Source organism: Anopheles merus, chromosome 2R, assembly GCF_017562075.2.
Source record: "Anopheles merus strain MAF chromosome 2R, AmerM5.1, whole genome shotgun sequence".
NCBI classification, from domain to species: Eukaryota; Metazoa; Arthropoda; class Insecta; order Diptera; family Culicidae; genus Anopheles; species Anopheles merus.
Genome location: NC_054082.1, coordinates 36,184,860 through 36,203,067, shown reverse-complemented (window position 1 = coordinate 36,203,067; position 18,208 = coordinate 36,184,860). Strand labels below are relative to the sequence as shown.

Below are 18,208 nucleotides of genomic sequence, written 5' to 3'. Positions count from 1 at the left end.
ACGGATGTCGCCAAGGGACGACGAATGTTGACAAAGTTGTTGCCCAAAGTGCGAATCGTGCATCGGGTCTGCTGTCCTGCGGGAGCATGTCGTCCCGGTCCGTGTGTCGAATTCGTTCCGACAGTTTCGGTAAGTGGATTACACTCCCACTGCACTCCAACAAGTGAGCCATTCCCCAGCAACCCGCTGGAAGTGAGCATGTTACAGATCAATGTCAAAACGTGTTACGCAATGCCGTTTAGCATTGTGGTTGTAGATGAGCGTCGAATATTGTTTTTTTTTTTTTGTGTACACTTAAATGGTGTAAAAACCCAAACCGAGCAAGAAACAGTTCTGTATCATAAACTGTTACTAATTAAATGGTTCATTAAAAGGACACAAACACATCTTGCTGATGAGGTTATGTCACGTAACCGCTTCACGATACCTTAAAGCTGACCTTGACATGAATGCAACAAGAAACTGCCGCACAGTACCCTACCCAACGCAGCAAGCCCTTTGCATTATCCTACCCAGGCTTAAGCAATCCCCATTTACATAACCAATAAATAACAATTTGCTGAAATCGTTTCTCTGTGAATCTGTGGGGGACTATTGCTGTCGCCACTATTCTATAGCTATGGAGGGCGAGTAGCTGTAAAACAGTATGTTTCTGCACCCTTCACGCATCCAACTTTCTCGCTTCACTGCACTTTGCCGGTGGGGACCGTAACACGCCAAACGAAATTGGATCCACGAGCCACGAGGGTCGCTCCTCCTCCTCCTCCTTATTGTTTTTCTTTTATTGCGTTCGCTTCGCCAACCCTAGCACTTTAACGGGCTTGCTGGGAAGCTGGGCTGGCTTTTATTGCAATCAGGCCATTATTTTTGCAACAACAAAAAGAGCCTTTATTCGTCGTCCTATAGATATATCAAACCATTTGCAAAACTATTGTATGTCGTCTCTGCTACACCGATGCGTGCAAGCTAGACTCGAAAGCCCACAGTCGCCGCGAGTGAAAAATGCACAGAGCATAAATTATTCCCCAAAGAAATCAGGTTAATGATGCAATACCAGTGGCGCAACTGGTCGAACACACCTGATGCATGCCTGACAGCACTGGGCTGGGAATTGTTCTTGCTCATTGTGTACGAAAACTCCGGCAAAGACTTGCCGATGTGTTTCTTCAGCTTACAAATGAGTATTATAAAGCACAATTTCAATTGCTTTCCAATAGCGGGGATGTTTGTTGCGATGAAAATGCTACATTCGTAACAGGGAACAAGTTTGCATACATTACGGCGTCTACAGTATATGCTTTGTTTGCACTTTTTAGAGTTTCACTCGTTTACAAAACTCCTGAAAAGAAGCTGAAAATAACAGATGCAGCAACTCACAAAGTATGATTACAAAGTTCTTCTTCTGGCCATAGCTAAAGATCGCTTACAACGAACCCAGCAACCAGTAATGAATTCATGAATAAATCGCGCGTTAAACACTGGATAACACTCGGGTAGGCAGAGGGGAAACATTTCAACAGCAGCAAAAACACTTCAAAACGTGGCTGACGATATCAAAAGCTTGCGAAAGTTGAAATATGAACCGTTTAGGTATATTTAATTGCAAAAATGAAAACTCCCCACGGAAGCTTTTGCAATGAGTTTCTAACCAAAGTTTTTGCAGAATCGGGAAAGCAATGGATCTCACACATGACGATGCAATCGTGAGTGTTTAGCAAGAATTGGCGAAACTTCTTCAGGATATATTCGAAACCTTAGAAACCAGTTTTTAATATTTTCTATGTATGTGTCTGAGTGTGCATATATGTGTGTGTGTATGTGATTTGCCTTCCTCCTACTCGATCTCACACTGCGCACTGTGACAATCACACGACGCGAGCATGATTGCAGACTCGTATTTCGTACCATTTCCCCCTTATCCTGTCATTGAAAGAGGTGAATTGATTTTCTACTGCTTCCCTCACGCATGTGCTTTTTTGTATGTATCGCTTTGTGTAAAGTATCCTTTTTCTCTTCTCTCAGTCTCTCTCCCTCTATTCATATACCCATTTCGCAAGATGGGTTACCTTCCCAAAAGCTCCCGGGCAACAATGGGCAATAGCGAACATTCGGGGAACGAATTTTGAACAAATTGAATCGCAACATCCCCCTTTCAATCGCGTCAAACAAGAAAGGAAACTCCGAAGCCTTTCATAATCTCTTTTCACTGAGCTCGGGCTGCAATCAATTTGTATTCGTTACATTTATGCCGTCCGATATTGGAAATAGAGTATGAAAATAGAAGCAAATTATTGCGAACGAAAGAGTACAGTAAATTATGCATTATTTTCAGCCCACCATTCTGCCACGGTTACAGAAAACCTTTCCACTGCTAAGCAGCTCGTTTCATCGTGGGTTTATTTTGGTTTTGTTTTGCTTTTTCTTTGACAGCATTCATCTACTCTCATCCATCCCACAGCATTCATCTTCTTCTTTCTGTTCTCTCTATTTTCCAGCAGGATAAATGTTGACATTGAGGTGTTATTTGTTGATAACCGTCTGGTGTTAGGCTCGACGGTCAGCTTGAACGGGATTTCCTGGGCAAACGGTACGACGGTACGTTACGGCTGGCAGCAGCAGCGGCGCAAAATGTTCCCTCCGCAAGCCCGACCACTTGCCCGCTACCACGTTCCACATTTTCTACTGTGTTTTTTCTTTAAGTATTTTGCCTTACCTGCCTGCGATTCAACACTGAACTGTTCAAAGCCGTTTGTATTTTTATGTTCCTGTGTCAAACTTGCAAACTTCTACTTCTTGCTGCTGGCGGTACCGCAGAGTTTGGTCTTTTCTTGCTGCGCTTTTCGCTGTTTTGTTAACTTTTCAATAACATTTTTGTGCATTTTTTTTTACTTCTGCGCGTTGCCAAACTGTCATGTGGAATGAAACTGAGCTTAGCATAACACCTTCGCTGTCAACGTTTCAGTGACAGTTTCGTTAGTGTTGCTGCATTTCGTTTATCCAATTTTGCAATTCATTCTCAATAGCATTTTTTGCTTTAGGTTTTTTTTCATTTTAGACATATTCAATAATCTGAACCATACGTTTATTGCACTTTACACGCATGACCTTCTGTTTACCCGTCTTTATGAATCTATTTACTATACTATTGAAATAAATTGTATGTTTTGTTTCTAAATCAATGTAGATTAGCAAACATGTTGTACAAACGATTGAATTTTTTATACAATTTTAAAAAACTTTTTTTGTACATACCTTTTTTATCAGCAAACACGACAAATAAATGTACATGATCTTATCAGCATTAAAACCAATGAAGCTATTTGCAGAACTTTGATAATAATCCCATCCTAATATATTAACTGCTCGAACATACATCGCCCATATGTTGGCGAGCAGCTGCGCTTAAGCTACGTATCAAACGACCAGCTCCCGTTGAGCTGCGAGATATTTGATTTGCTATCCATCAAATCATCGCCCGTCGAATGCGGGGATCACGTTTGCTTTCACTCCATCCAAAAACCTGGTTGCCTATCCTTAGGGAAGCATTCGCAAAAAGCACTCACCGCGCACGGTTGCACGGGATACAGTGGGGAGTGAAAGCTCCCACCATCCCAGCGTTGCCTGAATTCAATGAACCACAACGCAAACGCCAACAGAATCGATGCTACATCCCTCCTCCGCAAGTCGCCGGTGAGGAATTTAATCCCACCAAAGCCCTGTCGGGTCCCTTTACCATTGACCCGTTCGAAGGGATTCCGTCCCACGTCGCATCGGGGCTGTCTCCGTCCACCCAGGGACAAACTCCCCCTGGTGATCGATCGATTTGGCTCGAGTGGCATTTGAAGATTCGAAAATAATAGAATCAATCGTACCATTCTCCCCAAGGCGTCTCCCAGCGCTCCTAGTGGCCATGCCAGTGAGAGATGCGAGTGGAAAGTTCCCCGTCAGAAAGGAATGAGTTGTGATGTGAAGAAAGACACAACAAATATAGGAAAACTGAAGCATTGAGCCACGTGGTCGAGGCATTCGGACCGAGCGGTGTGTGTGTGTGTGTGTTTGTCGAATAGTTTGGCATTCTTTGCGAACTTTCGCGATGAATTGGGCGAACTAAAACAAAACAAAAGCACGTCTATTAAAAAACGTTATAGCATTCGGTCTCTCTAGTACTCTGGTATGGGGGAATGTTTCTGTTCATGCCGACCTCAAATATTAAATAACTACTTCTAAGGAGCTTCATAGGAGCTGGATAAGAGGAATTCCTGTTTGATAGAATATTACCTGGAACGTAATTATGAAAATGTGTGGTTCAAAGTACGCCGTTGCTAGCTGCCGATTGATTTTTGTTTTTTGGGTATGAAAGTTCTCTGCACCGCAAAAAAAAATGTACGCCCGCTGTATTTTTTGTTTGACAATTGTACATTTTTACATTTTCACATTAAGGTTTATAGCATCCCGCTGTAGCACAATCCTATTTTTATGATATTTTTTACATAATGCACCTTTTAACAGCCAACACTAAACCGCAAACAATATGCTTCCGTCCGCACAGGCTGGTAGTTTAGCGATTTATTTTTAAAACAATTGTACAAATACCGGAGTGCATTCCATTTGCTCTTTTTCCTCGGTGGAAAGTTTCGCTTCACGTAAGCAAATGGAATGTTATGCTCTCGCCACAATGTAGTCCGCCTGAATGCACTGCCAGAAAGCGATAGCATTGTTTACTTTAGTGTTTCCTCTTCGCGTTGCGTGGCAAAACCTTTGCACAGTACATGCAACTGCACCGACTGGTGCCACACCGTGTGCCCCATAAATACTAAGCAACGCTTCGCTTGCAACGCTTGCTCTTCTCATACCGCTGCACTGCCCGCCTGTTCGAATAAATCCATGCAATACGCTCAACACCCAACATTCCCAGCCTCTAACGCCTGCAAACCACAGAGCCGTAGTTGATAGCTAGTGAGCAAGCTTTCCCGAAACAGTCGGCCACTCTGTGACGCCGCTTGTCCTCGAAAGCAAAAATAAAAGCCCCCTAACCGCACTGATGAGTGGGCATTACAGATAGTATGTCTAGTTGCAAACTAACGTTTTGTTCTTTTCTTCTGATTCTTTCTATTCCACCCTCTCTGTCAACGATACCCGCTACGATCGCTCGTCGCTTTCAGATGGACCCGACGAATCCGAGTGCAGCAGGGACAGCATCCGGAGGGGCAATACTACCAACATGTTCGACCATATCGTCCGCCAGCTCGCAGATGCATCAGCACCATCATCACCCGAACCCGGCGGCCACACCGTTCGGTGCGATCGGCGGTGCCGCATCCGGTCACGGGGCCACCGGAAGTGGATCCGGAGGCGGCGTCGGGGAGCATGCGTCCAGCCTGCTGAGCCCGACGCTGCTGTCCCCGGGGACAAACACCGGCACCGCCTCAATAGCGACCTCGCGTGACGAGGAGGATGACTCGAGCAATCAGGCCTCCTCCGGCAGCAAGGGTTCCGGCCAGCGGTAAGTAGTGCACTGGTGCGGATCGAACGGAACAGGATGCGACCTTTTTCTTGATTCTACCTACCATCACCCTGCCACGGCCCCTGCCCCTCTTTGTGACACTCCTGTTGCAATGCTCTAGCAGTTGGTGTGTGTGTTTGTGTGTCGCTCAGTGTGTATGTGGTTCCGTCGTGCTGTTCATCAATACGCACACACGAGCCCGGCCGGTCAATTGGGCGGAAATTGTCCAATTAAAAGCATACTCCCTTCCTTAGTGCGTCCCGTTCGCTAAGCTGAAGAGGCACGCACACGCACACAATGTATATATATATATATTCCAGCGAGCAAGCGTGCAGTGTTTAGTCTTGAATTGATTACCTTCCTAATTCAGTCGTGCATCATTCCATTGTCCCGACGGGGGCGAGGTTGCCTCGGTGTTCTTTTTTTAGGATATGTACATTCCGTTGGCCGCGATCAAACAAATTATTGCTGCTAATTAACTAGACCCCACTTACGCACACACACACACATACACACTGGTAGACACTGTGGCACGAATGGACCGGCTTCTACACCACAGCTTACATTACACACTCCGGGACTCTAAGGACTGCAATCGACAATAGCTTCCTATCCGTTTCCCACTTCCCATTTTCATCGTGAAGTTTCAGTGGCTACCAAAATTATCCTTACCCATGGATCCGAATGGAAAGGCAGACTTTACGGGCGCAAATACATGGCCCTACATTGTGCGACAGACTGGACAGGCCCATCCCATCCATTAAGCGTGGTACCTACAGCTGCTGTTCCGATCCGGTTGTAATTAATTGGTGCTTTGGCAATGATGAATCTGCGACCGAATCCATTCGCCTTGCTCGTTACAAAGACGTCCGTCCGTCGGATTGTAGATTAAGTGTGCGATGCTCCACTCCGGCAGAGGGCGCTTCACGTCCTTTCACCACTCGCTGGTGACAACGTCTACGACGAAATCTTCCCACCCCTGTCCGCTTACGGCTTATTTTGTTGTCCGTCCAACCAAACGACTCGTGTGTCGTTACGTGTTACGTGCGCTGTGTACCATTTGTCTCCCTTGTTCGGTTGGTGCAAATGTTGCACCGCCTCCCTGCTCTGTAAGCTCTTTTGTAAATAGTCCCTTCTTTCACCCTCTTTTTTGCTCTTCTCAAAACTCGAACATCGCGCCCAAAATCGAAACAAAATACAAAACGCACTAGTTTCAGTCGTGCCGCGTACCACCGATCGTCGCCACCGAAGGTGCACACCTCGCTCGTGTCGCGTACGAACAGTGAGGACGACGGCTACCGGCGTGCCGGCTACCAGTCCACGCAGCAGTCCAGCACCACCAGCCGCACCGGGCTCGTGCGGCGTACGACCGTGCCGGGCCACTATCAATCAATTGACCGTAGTCACAGCTTCAACGAGCATGATCACGATGCCATGTCGCGATGGTACCAGTACCATCAGCAGCGGCACCCACTGTCCCGCACCGGTAGCCGCACCGGCAGCGTGCCGCGCAGCCGACGATACTCGCTGCGGGACAACGACGACGACGGCAGCATGCCGACCGGGCTGAATCGTATGGTGTCGTTCGATAGCGTTGGCGGCCAGAGCTCGTGCAGTGGGCTGCTTACGCGGCACCGTGTCAGCCACCCGTCCGTTGCGTCCTCATCGTTTGATCAGTTCGATCAATCGTCGTACCATTCGCAACAGCAGAAGCAGCACCAGCAGCAGGAACAGCAGGACGAGCTATCGTCCTCACAGCAGCAGCTGCAGCAGCAGCAACTCAGCCAATCCCTCTCCAACGGCACGACACGGGGCGCACAGAGCTGGAAAAATCTACGCGCCGTGATGGCGTACTACTGTTCGCTGCGGAAAATCAAGAGGAACGGTGCCAAATGCTAAAATCTTCTTCTTTTTTATTGTATTACCCATTTTCTTTTGTCGATATTACTCACTCTGGCTCTTCGGTTATGCCTTACGTCTTTAACAAGTGATACTTAGACTGTTTCTTGTCTATTTACTTCCTCGTACCTGTTGTTAGCTTTCATTATCGAACTGTATTCAATTTTATAATAATATTTCTTCTTTTCCTTTCTAACAATTAATTTTAAATGTTTCGTACTTCTAACACAAAACGTTTGTTTTTTTCTTTATTACACCCTTATTGTCCAATTTTGGGACACCAAGTTCCTGTGTCAGTATAATATTGAATGAGTTTTACCCTTTCTTAGAAGAACTTACCTTTTAAGGACATATTTCGAAGACAACGATAAAGTTTTCACTTTCTGCTATTTTTAATGTCATAAAATTTCGGGAGTATGTTAGATTGCTATGGTAAATATTTCAAATTTTAAGTGTTTATTAAATAAACAACACAAATTTTATTTGTAGAAATATAATCAATTCGTTCCTCAGTTGACCATTCCAACTTAAAAGATCAAAATGAAAGCATTAAATACAGTGGCAGAAGTAACTTCATAGGAATCTCTTTTTCCATTTTTTGTCTATCATAAACTAACTTATATCTGAAACTTAATTTGATATAAATTTATGTTATCACGATCTGTTTTCTCTAATGTTTTCGTTTTTATATCAATGAACCAAATATGTTTGACAGCCAAACTAAGTATTACTTTTCTAGAATAACAGTATATGTTCGAAAATGATTCAGTAACGAACCTTAGCGTATCGCAAGTGACGGTGAGACTGACCGGAGTTTAGCTAACCGCCCGGCAATATTTGAACTAGAAAACGTAGCTCGCAGTAGCGCCACCGATAGTCTACTACTAGTCGCCCAGCTCGTACCAACCGACCTTTTTTTACAACCGTCCAAGTAGTTACTTCCACGCACGGCACCATCGCACCTGCACCAGTGTCATATGTGTGTATGAGCGTACGCGTAGAGCGTGTGGGTGTGTTTGTATACTTTGTGTGTGTTTTATATGTGTGTGTGTGTATGTTTGTTTGCGTATCCAACATGTACCGGCACATTGATGCATCCATTTTACGAACCACACGGTTTCGCTAGAACTGCTCGTGCGTTTTGTTTGGGGTTTTAGAAAAAAAAAACATATTTCCATAAGAATGATGAACACTCATCACCATTTCACATGTCATCGTACCGTGCGTTTGGCGTAAAAATAGCCAGCCTACCTGTGCGGAACGCATCGAAACGTTTGTAGCTTCGGTTGCACTCAGCCACCGGGGTTTGCCACCGGCCCAAATGTTTGATTTTTAAGTAACATCGTAGTTGACCTACTAAAACAGAAATGGTGCGGACAAAGCAATCTCCCAAGCGGGACACAACCTTGCACCTCTTCCATTCATGCATACACATGTAACAAAATCCGGCACTAAACTCAGTGACTCAACGCTCGCGACAACCATGCTTTGGTTGCCGAGGGATTACGCAAAAGCATTCTGCCGCAGTCGCTAAGGACCAGCGTACCCGGCCGTACGCTAATAAGCTTAGCCGGTGGTAACTCAAACTTATGATCCTGTTAACGGTGATGACCGAGAATGAGAATGAGCCGAAATCGCACCACAGACACACAGGCATCCGGAACATAAGCAGCCCCACACACACGCTTGGAGTCCTGCGAACATTAGAGGGAAGATGCCATTCCCTTTCTACTTGATATCCTTTTCATGCAAGCCGGGCCGGTTCGTTGGTTGGCTTTAGCCCGTCTAGTAGCGACTGCTACAACTGCTTTTTTAACCATTACCGGGTCAAAGGTCGTTACGAGCAGGTTGATATCATTCAACAGACTATCGGTTGCAGCTGCAGTTGCGTCACCCGAGCCAGAGAGGCGTTGAAACGTTGGGCAGACACCCGTTAATTAAAACATACCACGCCAGACGGACAGCTTTGTGCGGCTGAAACGGTTCACGGTGCCTCACAGCGCTTCAGCTCTCCGAATTTATATCTCACCATCGCTTTTGCGATTCTGGTATGTGCGTCATGGGCGTGAGGAAAAAAACATCCCACTTCCCCACCTTCCTTAATCTCTTCCCCCACTGTAATGAAAAGATGTTTCCATGTTCTAATGAAAAAACGGCCATCAAGCAATAAAGAGCTAACACACCCACACAAGATAGTGTGCGGAACGCGTACGTGAAAATAACGCGATAATAATAGATGTCACCCATTTACCCGAAAAGAAAGAACGGAAAGAAGCCTCAAAGCATCCGTCCGTTACGATGCCGGACCCGCCGATCGTCAGAGCGGCTGCTGATTGGAAAAGTTTTCCAATTTGTCTTCGGCAAAACCACCGAAACCCGGAGGAAGCGCAAAAGCGCACAACCATACACTGGCATGCAAAATGGTAAACCACGAAAATGGATCACACAAATAGGTAGCAATTAAATTTCAATATTGCCTACGCCAAATGTGGCGCTCCTGCGGTTGAACGCTATGGTGTGACCCGCAAGCGTAAGGTATTTAAAATTTGTGGACCACTTATTAAGGTGCGACAAATGTCGCGATGGATGAAAGCGATACCATCAACGTTTGGTGCAGATGCGTGATAATTTGGGCTCAAGTGACCGTGCTAGCTCCCTCGAAACAAAACACAAGGGCCAAGGGAAACAATGCAAAGATGTTGATTTGAATTTCGACCACCAATTAGGTTTCTACGCAATTCGGTAGCCCTAGCAAGCAGTGAGGGTGAATGGCAAAGCATTCATTTGATGCCAGAGGACATACGGCAAACTTTAAGATTAATTTTCTTCTCTTACTGCTTCGGTTACTTTTTACATAAATTTTCCAAACCACCAGCCCCAAGGGCCACCAGTTGATGGTGTTGGTTGAGGTTAGCCACGATCTCATAGCCGTCAATAAATCATCCTGCATATAATGGATGATCTGCGTTCCCCTGGCGTATTTGCAGACTTTTGGTTGAGAATTTTAGGTAGGCAGTCTCGCTACAACTTTAGATACAAAAGTGAGAGTAGCTGTTTGAGCCTTCCAGCACTGTTTACAACAAACGCTACACAAAACCACTGTCAACAACGGCCAAAGTTAACGTTACTTTCGCCCATCCGTTTAAAAATCGCGTTGACCTTTTCATTCGCTGATTGGATTGACTTCGCGTACCATTAAGATGCCGTCTGGTCACGAGTAATTGGTAAAGTCAACTTAACACCACCACCAGCAACGCAGAGACCAAGGGAAGCAGTTTAATTAGTATAAACGATGTCGCAATCAAAGCCCAAACACAAGCACAGAAGTGAGAGCCGTTTTATTAGCTAATTTGAAGGATTCCAAATATTTTTCACCAGGAAGCAGCCCCCAACTCACCCAGCTCTCCATCAGTGAGGCTCACAAGACGCCCCGGTCGTATCGGTGGTTTACCTTCCATTAGGTCGGTCTGTTTAGCTTTCCTCGAGGGACATCCTGGAATTGCCTACCTTTTCCACGAAAATGTCCCTTTTGCTTTGGTGCCGAATACAACTAATTGACCATTAATCACAACCGTCTGCAGGATCAGTACCTTAGTAATTATGCAGTTTTGAGGAGAAAAACTCATCGAGCGATTAAATAAGATACGGTTCAAAAGCATGCGATGATCTCCTGAGGCGAATATTAGAAAGTGGAAACATCTTTTTTTGTTAGTGGTACCTTTCTCCTTGATGGATGAATGAATTCTGCGAAGAATTACAAACTACCCTAAGGTTACGTTACACTTTCGTTTAATAGAATAGAGTTAGGATAGAGAAGAGACATTTTAAACCTAAGTTCTATGTACTGTTAGTACCTGTTTCTAGAAGTGGTGAAAGTTGCAGCAATAGCCAGACATTCAAATGACCAATTGCTGCAGATTTCACTGATAAACACATGTATACATGTGCATAATTCGATTGTTTTTTGTGCATTTTTCTAGCAAACTCTAACACAAAACATACAGGTTGCAACCCAAAACTGTGCGCGATTGGAATTTTGTGCGTTTCTGTTTCGTTGGCGTTCGTTCGTTCGTCTCTATTTCGTCTCTTTCTCTCTTTCTCTCTCTCTCTCTCTCTCTCTCTCTCTCTCTGTTATGATCTACTTTTACCTGTCTTTTCAAGCAAATTGTACTTTCGTGGTAACATTCACCCGGACTACTTTCTCTAAACTAACAACACTTGAACTTTTCCCTAACCTACTTTTCTCTCTAATTGTCCGGTCTGTTTGTGTGTGTGTCTGTGTCTGTCTGTCTGTTTCTTTCTCTCTCTCTCTCTCTCTCTGTATATAATGTTGTACGAACCGTCCCGATAGTAAAGAGCTCTGCACGTACTAAACCAACTGAGCCTATCAATCCGCCACCACGTCAGCACCAACGGGGAAAAAACTGGAATTTCCCACTCAAAATGACACTCCACCCAAATGGACCCGTTTACACACGATTAGAACCTTTCCCGGTTGAGCGAAATTACAGCCACACGCCACATGATATCCTCTCACACAAACCTTGCATCAATGCAGCACCTGGCACACAGTTTGCGGGATACGATTATAGTAGACGGCGAACTCACAAGTCCTGCCGAATGGTGCACTCGGTCCTTCTTCGGGCTAACTCTCTATCTTCCTCAGTCCCGTATATTTCTTGCTTAGTTCAAAACACACTTTTGTCACCTATTAATTTCTGCCTCTTTTCTGAATGTACTCTCTATCACCGTTTTGTGCATCGTTTACGTACTGTTATAGATCAAGCTCAAATCTGTTGTTGTTGCGTTGTCTCATGCGTTTCGATGAGTAAGTCACAGCCGGTAGGTCATTCCACTTGACCGATGGTTTTTTGTTTGTTTTGTTTTACGTTTTTCGTTTAGTTTCGAATGTGTGTTCAAATTGTGCGGTGGGTTAGCGAAACCGTGTACCAAATTTCCCCGTCCTAGACGCCCATAGCTAGCCACTCCTCGCTGGGAGCCCCTCACTATGTCTACATGTTATCTCTATGTTAGTGTTTTGACTCTGTCAACCGTACTACAAACCAAACCTTTCGGTGTTCGTTCATTCCCCTGCATTGCTACGTTTCCCTCTTTAGCGTATTTTCATGTTTCGAGTGTGTGTGAGTGTGTGTGTTTTTGCTTTTCAAATCAGCTCCTGTATCGTAACACAACTAAAAATACCAGCAAAAAAAGTAACAGAAATACCCACTAAACAAGCGATTGGAAAACTAAGACGACTTTTTGTGCTCGAAATTTGATCCTCAGATAATGCCACCGTTACGATCCTTGCTCTCTCTCTCTTTCTCTTTAACTATTACTTTTTCTGCCTCTCTCTCTCTATCTCTCTGTTACTACACCTTTTTTTCGTCGTAATGTTTGTGTGCTAACGAAATGCGTAACTGACTGAGTAGCTGACCAGTTCTCCGGTACCGTGATTGGCAGAGTATGTTTTAACCTTTTGCAAACCTTTGTCTCTTTTCCATTCTCTTCCAACTCTTTCACTGCACCGCGTTTTCTCTTTTGGCCGTATCCAATTTGGTCTGGTTATGTGGAATGATTTTTCCCGGTGTGCATGGTTGGGAAAATGTGTCAAAACTACACCCGCGCTCACACTGCAGGACGAAGTCAAACCAGCGATGGATGAAGTTGCGCACGACGGTACAAATATCATCTGCCATGCAGAAGAAACCACCTCTCAAGCGAGAGGATTCCTTTCTAAAGCGCTTTTCCACGCGCCAGATACCGGAAGCTCAGGTGAGTAGCTTACACTCTGCCAATTTATCTGTCAATTTATGTTTGATATTGTTCATGCTGATGTACCTTGACATAAATATATTCTTATAGTTTTACATGTTTTCATAAACTAGTACAGGGAGTCCCGAGACATGCGGTATCTGATGGAGTTCAATCCCTATTTAATTTAAAAATCGTTCAAAAACCCAAACTGAAATGTTACCTTTAGTTAGAATGTAATTAAATAAATAATGTAGTTGTTACAGGGTTTTCGAGGATTATATAGACATGTTCAGCGAGTTGTAGATTCTTTCAGGCATATAATAGACTCTTTCAGCGAGATATATAATTGTTCGGAAGTAGGCGTTGACATGTTCGGTTATACTGTAGAGCTGTCACTTTCGTACCCCTTGGACTGCAACTTGCATCATTCTCATCAGAAGGTAAACAAACGGTTTTCGAAAAAAATATGCTTTTTTCATCTAATTTATGTATTAAACAGCTTGGGGAATGATTATTTGCTACCTTTAGGACTTTTAAGAAGGAAAAAATGAACCCTGCGACACAGTGTGTAAACAAAACAAATGGCAACACTACAGTATCGCTGAACGTCAACGTCAGCTGAACGTCAACGCATACTTCCGAACAATTCTATATCTCGCTGAAAGAGTCTATTATATGCCTGAACGAATCTACAACTCGCTGAACATGTCTATATAATCCTCTAAAACCCTGTAAAACCACATGAAAAGGCCAAATTACACGAAAATTATATGCATTTGGACTGAAAACCTAAAAAATCGACCTACGCAGTTTGTTCGTCGTTCGTATTAATCGCGTATCTCGGGGATATTCAGTTATTCGTTACAAATAGTCACAGTAAATTATTGCTCTTGTCAAACACTTTTATCTTTGATTTACGTATTACAAAGAGAAAATGTGTACCAACGATCAGTTACGTTTAACTAGTTAATGGTTCCAAGATACTTTCGATTACTTACCGATTACCAAATACTAACAGCTAGTACTAACTTTTGTCTATGACGTCTACTTTACCACTATAAAGTGCTCATTGTAATACATCTCTTCTGCCTATCCTCTGCAGGAGACGGTGGAAGATACCGGTTCCGAGGGTGCGACCGATGCAGAGAAAACAGTCCGACGGAGGCGTCGGTTTGCCAAAATCCCGCGCACGGTCGTGAACCCGGACGAGAACTTCTACTTCTACTGGCTGATGCTCGTCACGATCAGCATACTGTACAACCTCTGGACGCTAATCGTGCGCCAGAGCTTCCCGGAGCTGCAGAGTAATGCGAGCCGCTTCTGGCTGTCCTGTGATTGCTTCACCGATATAGTATTCATCTTCGATGTGGCGGTACAGCTGCGCACCGGCTACCTGGAGCAAGGTCTGATGGTGAGTCCGACGATCGTTGATGACTAGAAACGTTCCACAAAGGTACCGTAACTGCATGGTATCTCCTTCCCACAGGTGTACGACTCGCGGAAGCTGGCTGGCCACTATCTCCGATCCCGTGCTTTCCTCCTAGATTTAGCGGCACTAGTACCGCTAGATATTCTACAGTTCCGGCTCGGTAGTCAGCCGATGTTACGATTTCCGCGGTTTTTCAAAGTAAGTTACAGAAAGCAAAGCGGAAAATTCCCGCAGTTGGGTGCGATTTGCACGCTCCAAAATTGTGTTCCCTCCTATGTTGTCCCGCAGGTCTATCGAGCGGTCAAGTATTACTACATCGTAGAGAGTCGCACCGTGTGGCCTAATCTATGGCGCGTCGTGAACCTCATACACATCCTGCTTATATTGGCCCACTGGTTCGGTTGCTTCTACTTCCTGCTGTCCGAGGCCGAGGGCTTTCAGGTAGGAGACCATAGCGGCTCAAGTTAACAAAGGCACCCGGTGCTAATTTAAGACGCTGGTTCTCTTCACACAGGGCGACTGGGTGTATCCGTATCGACCCGGCGATTATGCCACGCTCACTCGCAAGTACCTCGGCAGCCTGTACTGGTCGACGCTGACGCTAACCACCATCGGAGACCTACCGACGCCGGAAACGAATGCCGAGTAAGTTGGAGATACTTTTCTAATGCAAACCATGGTTCTATCTTTCATTCCCCACATCATGTTGTTTGATTATTTTAATCACGACACTGTTTCTACTACTACCCCTTGTTCTTTTTAATTCGCCTGGGTTCGCGTATTCTATACACAAACGCATCGACTCAGACCGTCACAATCGGCGGACGGCCCTAGATCACTTCCCAGGCGCGGCCTCAAGTCCAGACTGCTGCAGTTCAACTCATCCCGCGGGTAGGACGTACGGCTCCACCATCCACGGCCGATGGTTGCGTGGCCACGGGTGTATACTCACTTTTGTTTTGTTCCACTGTGCAAATAATATGTGTGTTCATACTGAAACCCATCTCAAAGTTTTCGAATATAATGCCATACCGATATCGATCGTTTGTTTACGCTTTACCCGTCACCGGTGGTTATTTTGGTGAAGTTTTCTGGAGGCTGTCCGTCGGTTCGTCCTTTCTCATGATTTTCTTCTTGTTTTTTTGCTTTATTGCTTTCCATCTCAATCCATTGGGGGTTTGCCTGGTTCTCAACGGATATCCTTTTTCTACCGTAATTGCGCGAGGAAAAATAGGCATACTTTAGATTGATTAGATTCCAGGCGGCACACACGTCTGGTTACGAGGTTGAAGCCTTAAATAACATCCTCACAGGCGGACAGTTTTGTAACGCACGATACATAGTATCCTTGTCTTTCTCCTCGCTGAAACTAGAACGAAACGAGAATTCAATCGATTACTGGTACCGTCGTCCATGATTAACCTTTTCCATCCAAAAATCCGATGGTCAAAACACCTTAATCAAAGTTTTCGAATATCTATCCTATCCACACAAACGAATCATCCATTTTGCTAATCCAGCCGCAAATGCTTGTTTTTTTGGGATGAAAATTGGCCACACATCAGATTGAACGAGTTTGCCGATCACACGTGATCGGTCTTTCTATGTCGGTGACAGCCTTCAGAGATTTATTCAGACACTTTAGAATAAAAACATAACTTGCCAAACAAGTTTTGCTTCAGCGAGTTGTGCTAGTATAAGGTGATAGGTTATTATATTCGAAAACTTTGATATTCATATCATAAGCACATTTATTATATTTATCAACTTTATCTGATACAATTAATGCTGTGATCAAATAAGTACAATGTTGGCGGTCGAATTATCGTTGTAAATCTTAACAATAACGTGGCATAATGATGCCTCTTCATAGCAAAGAAAGCCAATTTTATCAGAAAAAGTGACACGATTTCTAATGTATGAGTAGCATACGAATACTTATCATATTGCTGATATTGATCGATCAATGTATTCCACCGATTAGGTACGTGTTCACCATCGTCAGCTATCTGATTGGTGTCTTCATCTTTGCCACGATCGTCGGTCAGGTGGGCAATGTTATTACGAACCGCAATGCCAACCGTCTCGAGTTCGAGCGACTTCTGGATGGTGCAAAGACGTACATGCGGCACCACAAGGTCGGTACCGAACGTGCTTTATCATTCGCTCTCAATCACAACATTTCCTTATACCGTCCTTCAATTTGGCACCTTTCCCACAGGTACCGGGTGGAATGAAGCGGCGCGTACTCCGGTGGTACGATTACAGCTGGTCACGCGGCCGAATACAGGGCGGCGGAGACATCAACACCGCACTCGGGCTGCTGCCGGACAAGCTTAAAACCGAACTGGCCTTACATGTCAATTTGAGCGTGCTGAAAAAGGTGACAATATTTCAAGAGTGCCAGCCGGAGTTTCTGCACGACCTTGTGCTGAAAATGAAGGCCTACATCTTCACGCCGGGCGACTCGATCTGCCGGAAGGGTGAGGTCGCCCGGGAGATGTTCATCATCGCCGACGGCATCCTGGAGGTGCTGAGCGAAACTGGCAAGGTGCTGACCACGATGAAGGCGGGTGACTTTTTCGGCGAGATCGGCATCCTCAACCTGGACGGGTTGAACAAGTGAGTTTGAACTTGGAAACGAACGGAACGAGACATCACAGCAAATGGCTTATATCGTTTTGTTTCTCCCACGGTCCACCGGCAGACGAACAGCCGATGTGCGCTCGGTCGGCTATTCGGAGCTGTTCTCGCTGTCCCGCGAAGACGTCCTGACTGCGATGAAGGACTACCCGGAAGCACAAGAGATCCTGCAGACGCTGGGTCGGAAAAGACTGATGGAGGTGCGCTGCGTCAACAAGAAGCACGCCAACAAGCACGCCGCTAAGGAACACGCCGGTGATCGTAGCTCAAATACCCACAATAACCAAGGTGATAGTAGTGATAATAGTGCCTCAAAACGTATCGTAGATAAGCTTAGGAGTGATGTTAAGGGACTGAAGAATGTGCTGCGCAAGTCCAGGTACGTAACGCGCTAACGCTTTCGCTTGCGGGTCGGCTTAAACAATTTGACCTTTCTGCCCTTTTCTACGCTAGGACGGGAACAACTAGACGCAGCAATGAGTCGATCGAGATGCAGCCACTGCACGGGAACGCAACCTCGGGCGGTGGATCGGGCGGTGCGGGCAGTGGCGGCAGTGCCGGAAGCGGAGGCAGCAAAACGTCCAAAACAATGCTGAAGCGTATGCCGCGCGTCAAGTCGGACGACATACACACGGAGGACGAGGGCAAGGACAATGACAAGGTGCCGAGCCCGATCGGTGCCGGGCTTCCACTGCTGCAACGTCTCCGGCTGCTCAAGGAGAAACAAGTCAGTGGATCGTTTTATCTCATCATCATATTCATCCACCAATCGTTATACAACACACACGATCATCCTCATCGGCAGGGCTACATACCTCACAGTGGCGCTAATCTTCACCTTCATCATCTTCATCCGCACATCATCGTCACATCATCGTCGAACCTTCTCATTCGCCTAACAAACTGCCAGAGTCTTCGCTTGGCCCAACACTTTCACCAACAAGTCACGAAGCATATATCACCTCACCACACGCTAA

At 45.3% G+C, this 18,208-nt stretch overlaps 1 protein-coding gene across 9 annotated transcripts in view; it reads left to right on the top strand.

Annotated features, from left to right (window-relative positions):
- The window catches only part of LOC121603699, a 94,160-nt gene that overhangs the window by 64,184 nt on the left and 11,768 nt on the right, over positions 1 to 18,208 (top strand). For 5 of the 9 annotated variants that reach the window (XM_041932809.1, XM_041932808.1, XM_041932814.1 and 2 more), the window contains 12 exons: positions 5,163 to 5,503; positions 6,715 to 7,383; positions 13,042 to 13,177; positions 14,262 to 14,570; positions 14,646 to 14,786; positions 14,877 to 15,029; positions 15,103 to 15,233; positions 15,396 to 15,479; positions 16,573 to 16,726; positions 16,810 to 17,210; positions 17,296 to 17,610; positions 17,685 to 17,958. In XM_041932809.1, coding sequence (XP_041788743.1) covers positions 5,163 to 5,503; positions 6,715 to 7,383; positions 13,042 to 13,177; positions 14,262 to 14,570; positions 14,646 to 14,786; positions 14,877 to 15,029; positions 15,103 to 15,233; positions 15,396 to 15,479; positions 16,573 to 16,726; positions 16,810 to 17,210; positions 17,296 to 17,610; positions 17,685 to 17,958 — 3,108 coding nt within the window. Of the gene's footprint in view, positions 1 to 2,495; positions 2,596 to 5,162; positions 5,504 to 6,714; positions 7,384 to 13,041; positions 13,178 to 14,261; positions 14,571 to 14,645; positions 14,787 to 14,876; positions 15,030 to 15,102; positions 15,234 to 15,395; positions 15,480 to 16,572; positions 16,727 to 16,809; positions 17,211 to 17,295; positions 17,611 to 17,684; positions 17,959 to 18,208 lie in introns of those variants that run through there. The other 4 variants (XM_041932806.1, XM_041932810.1, XM_041932807.1 and 1 more) reach the window with 3 other exon arrangements.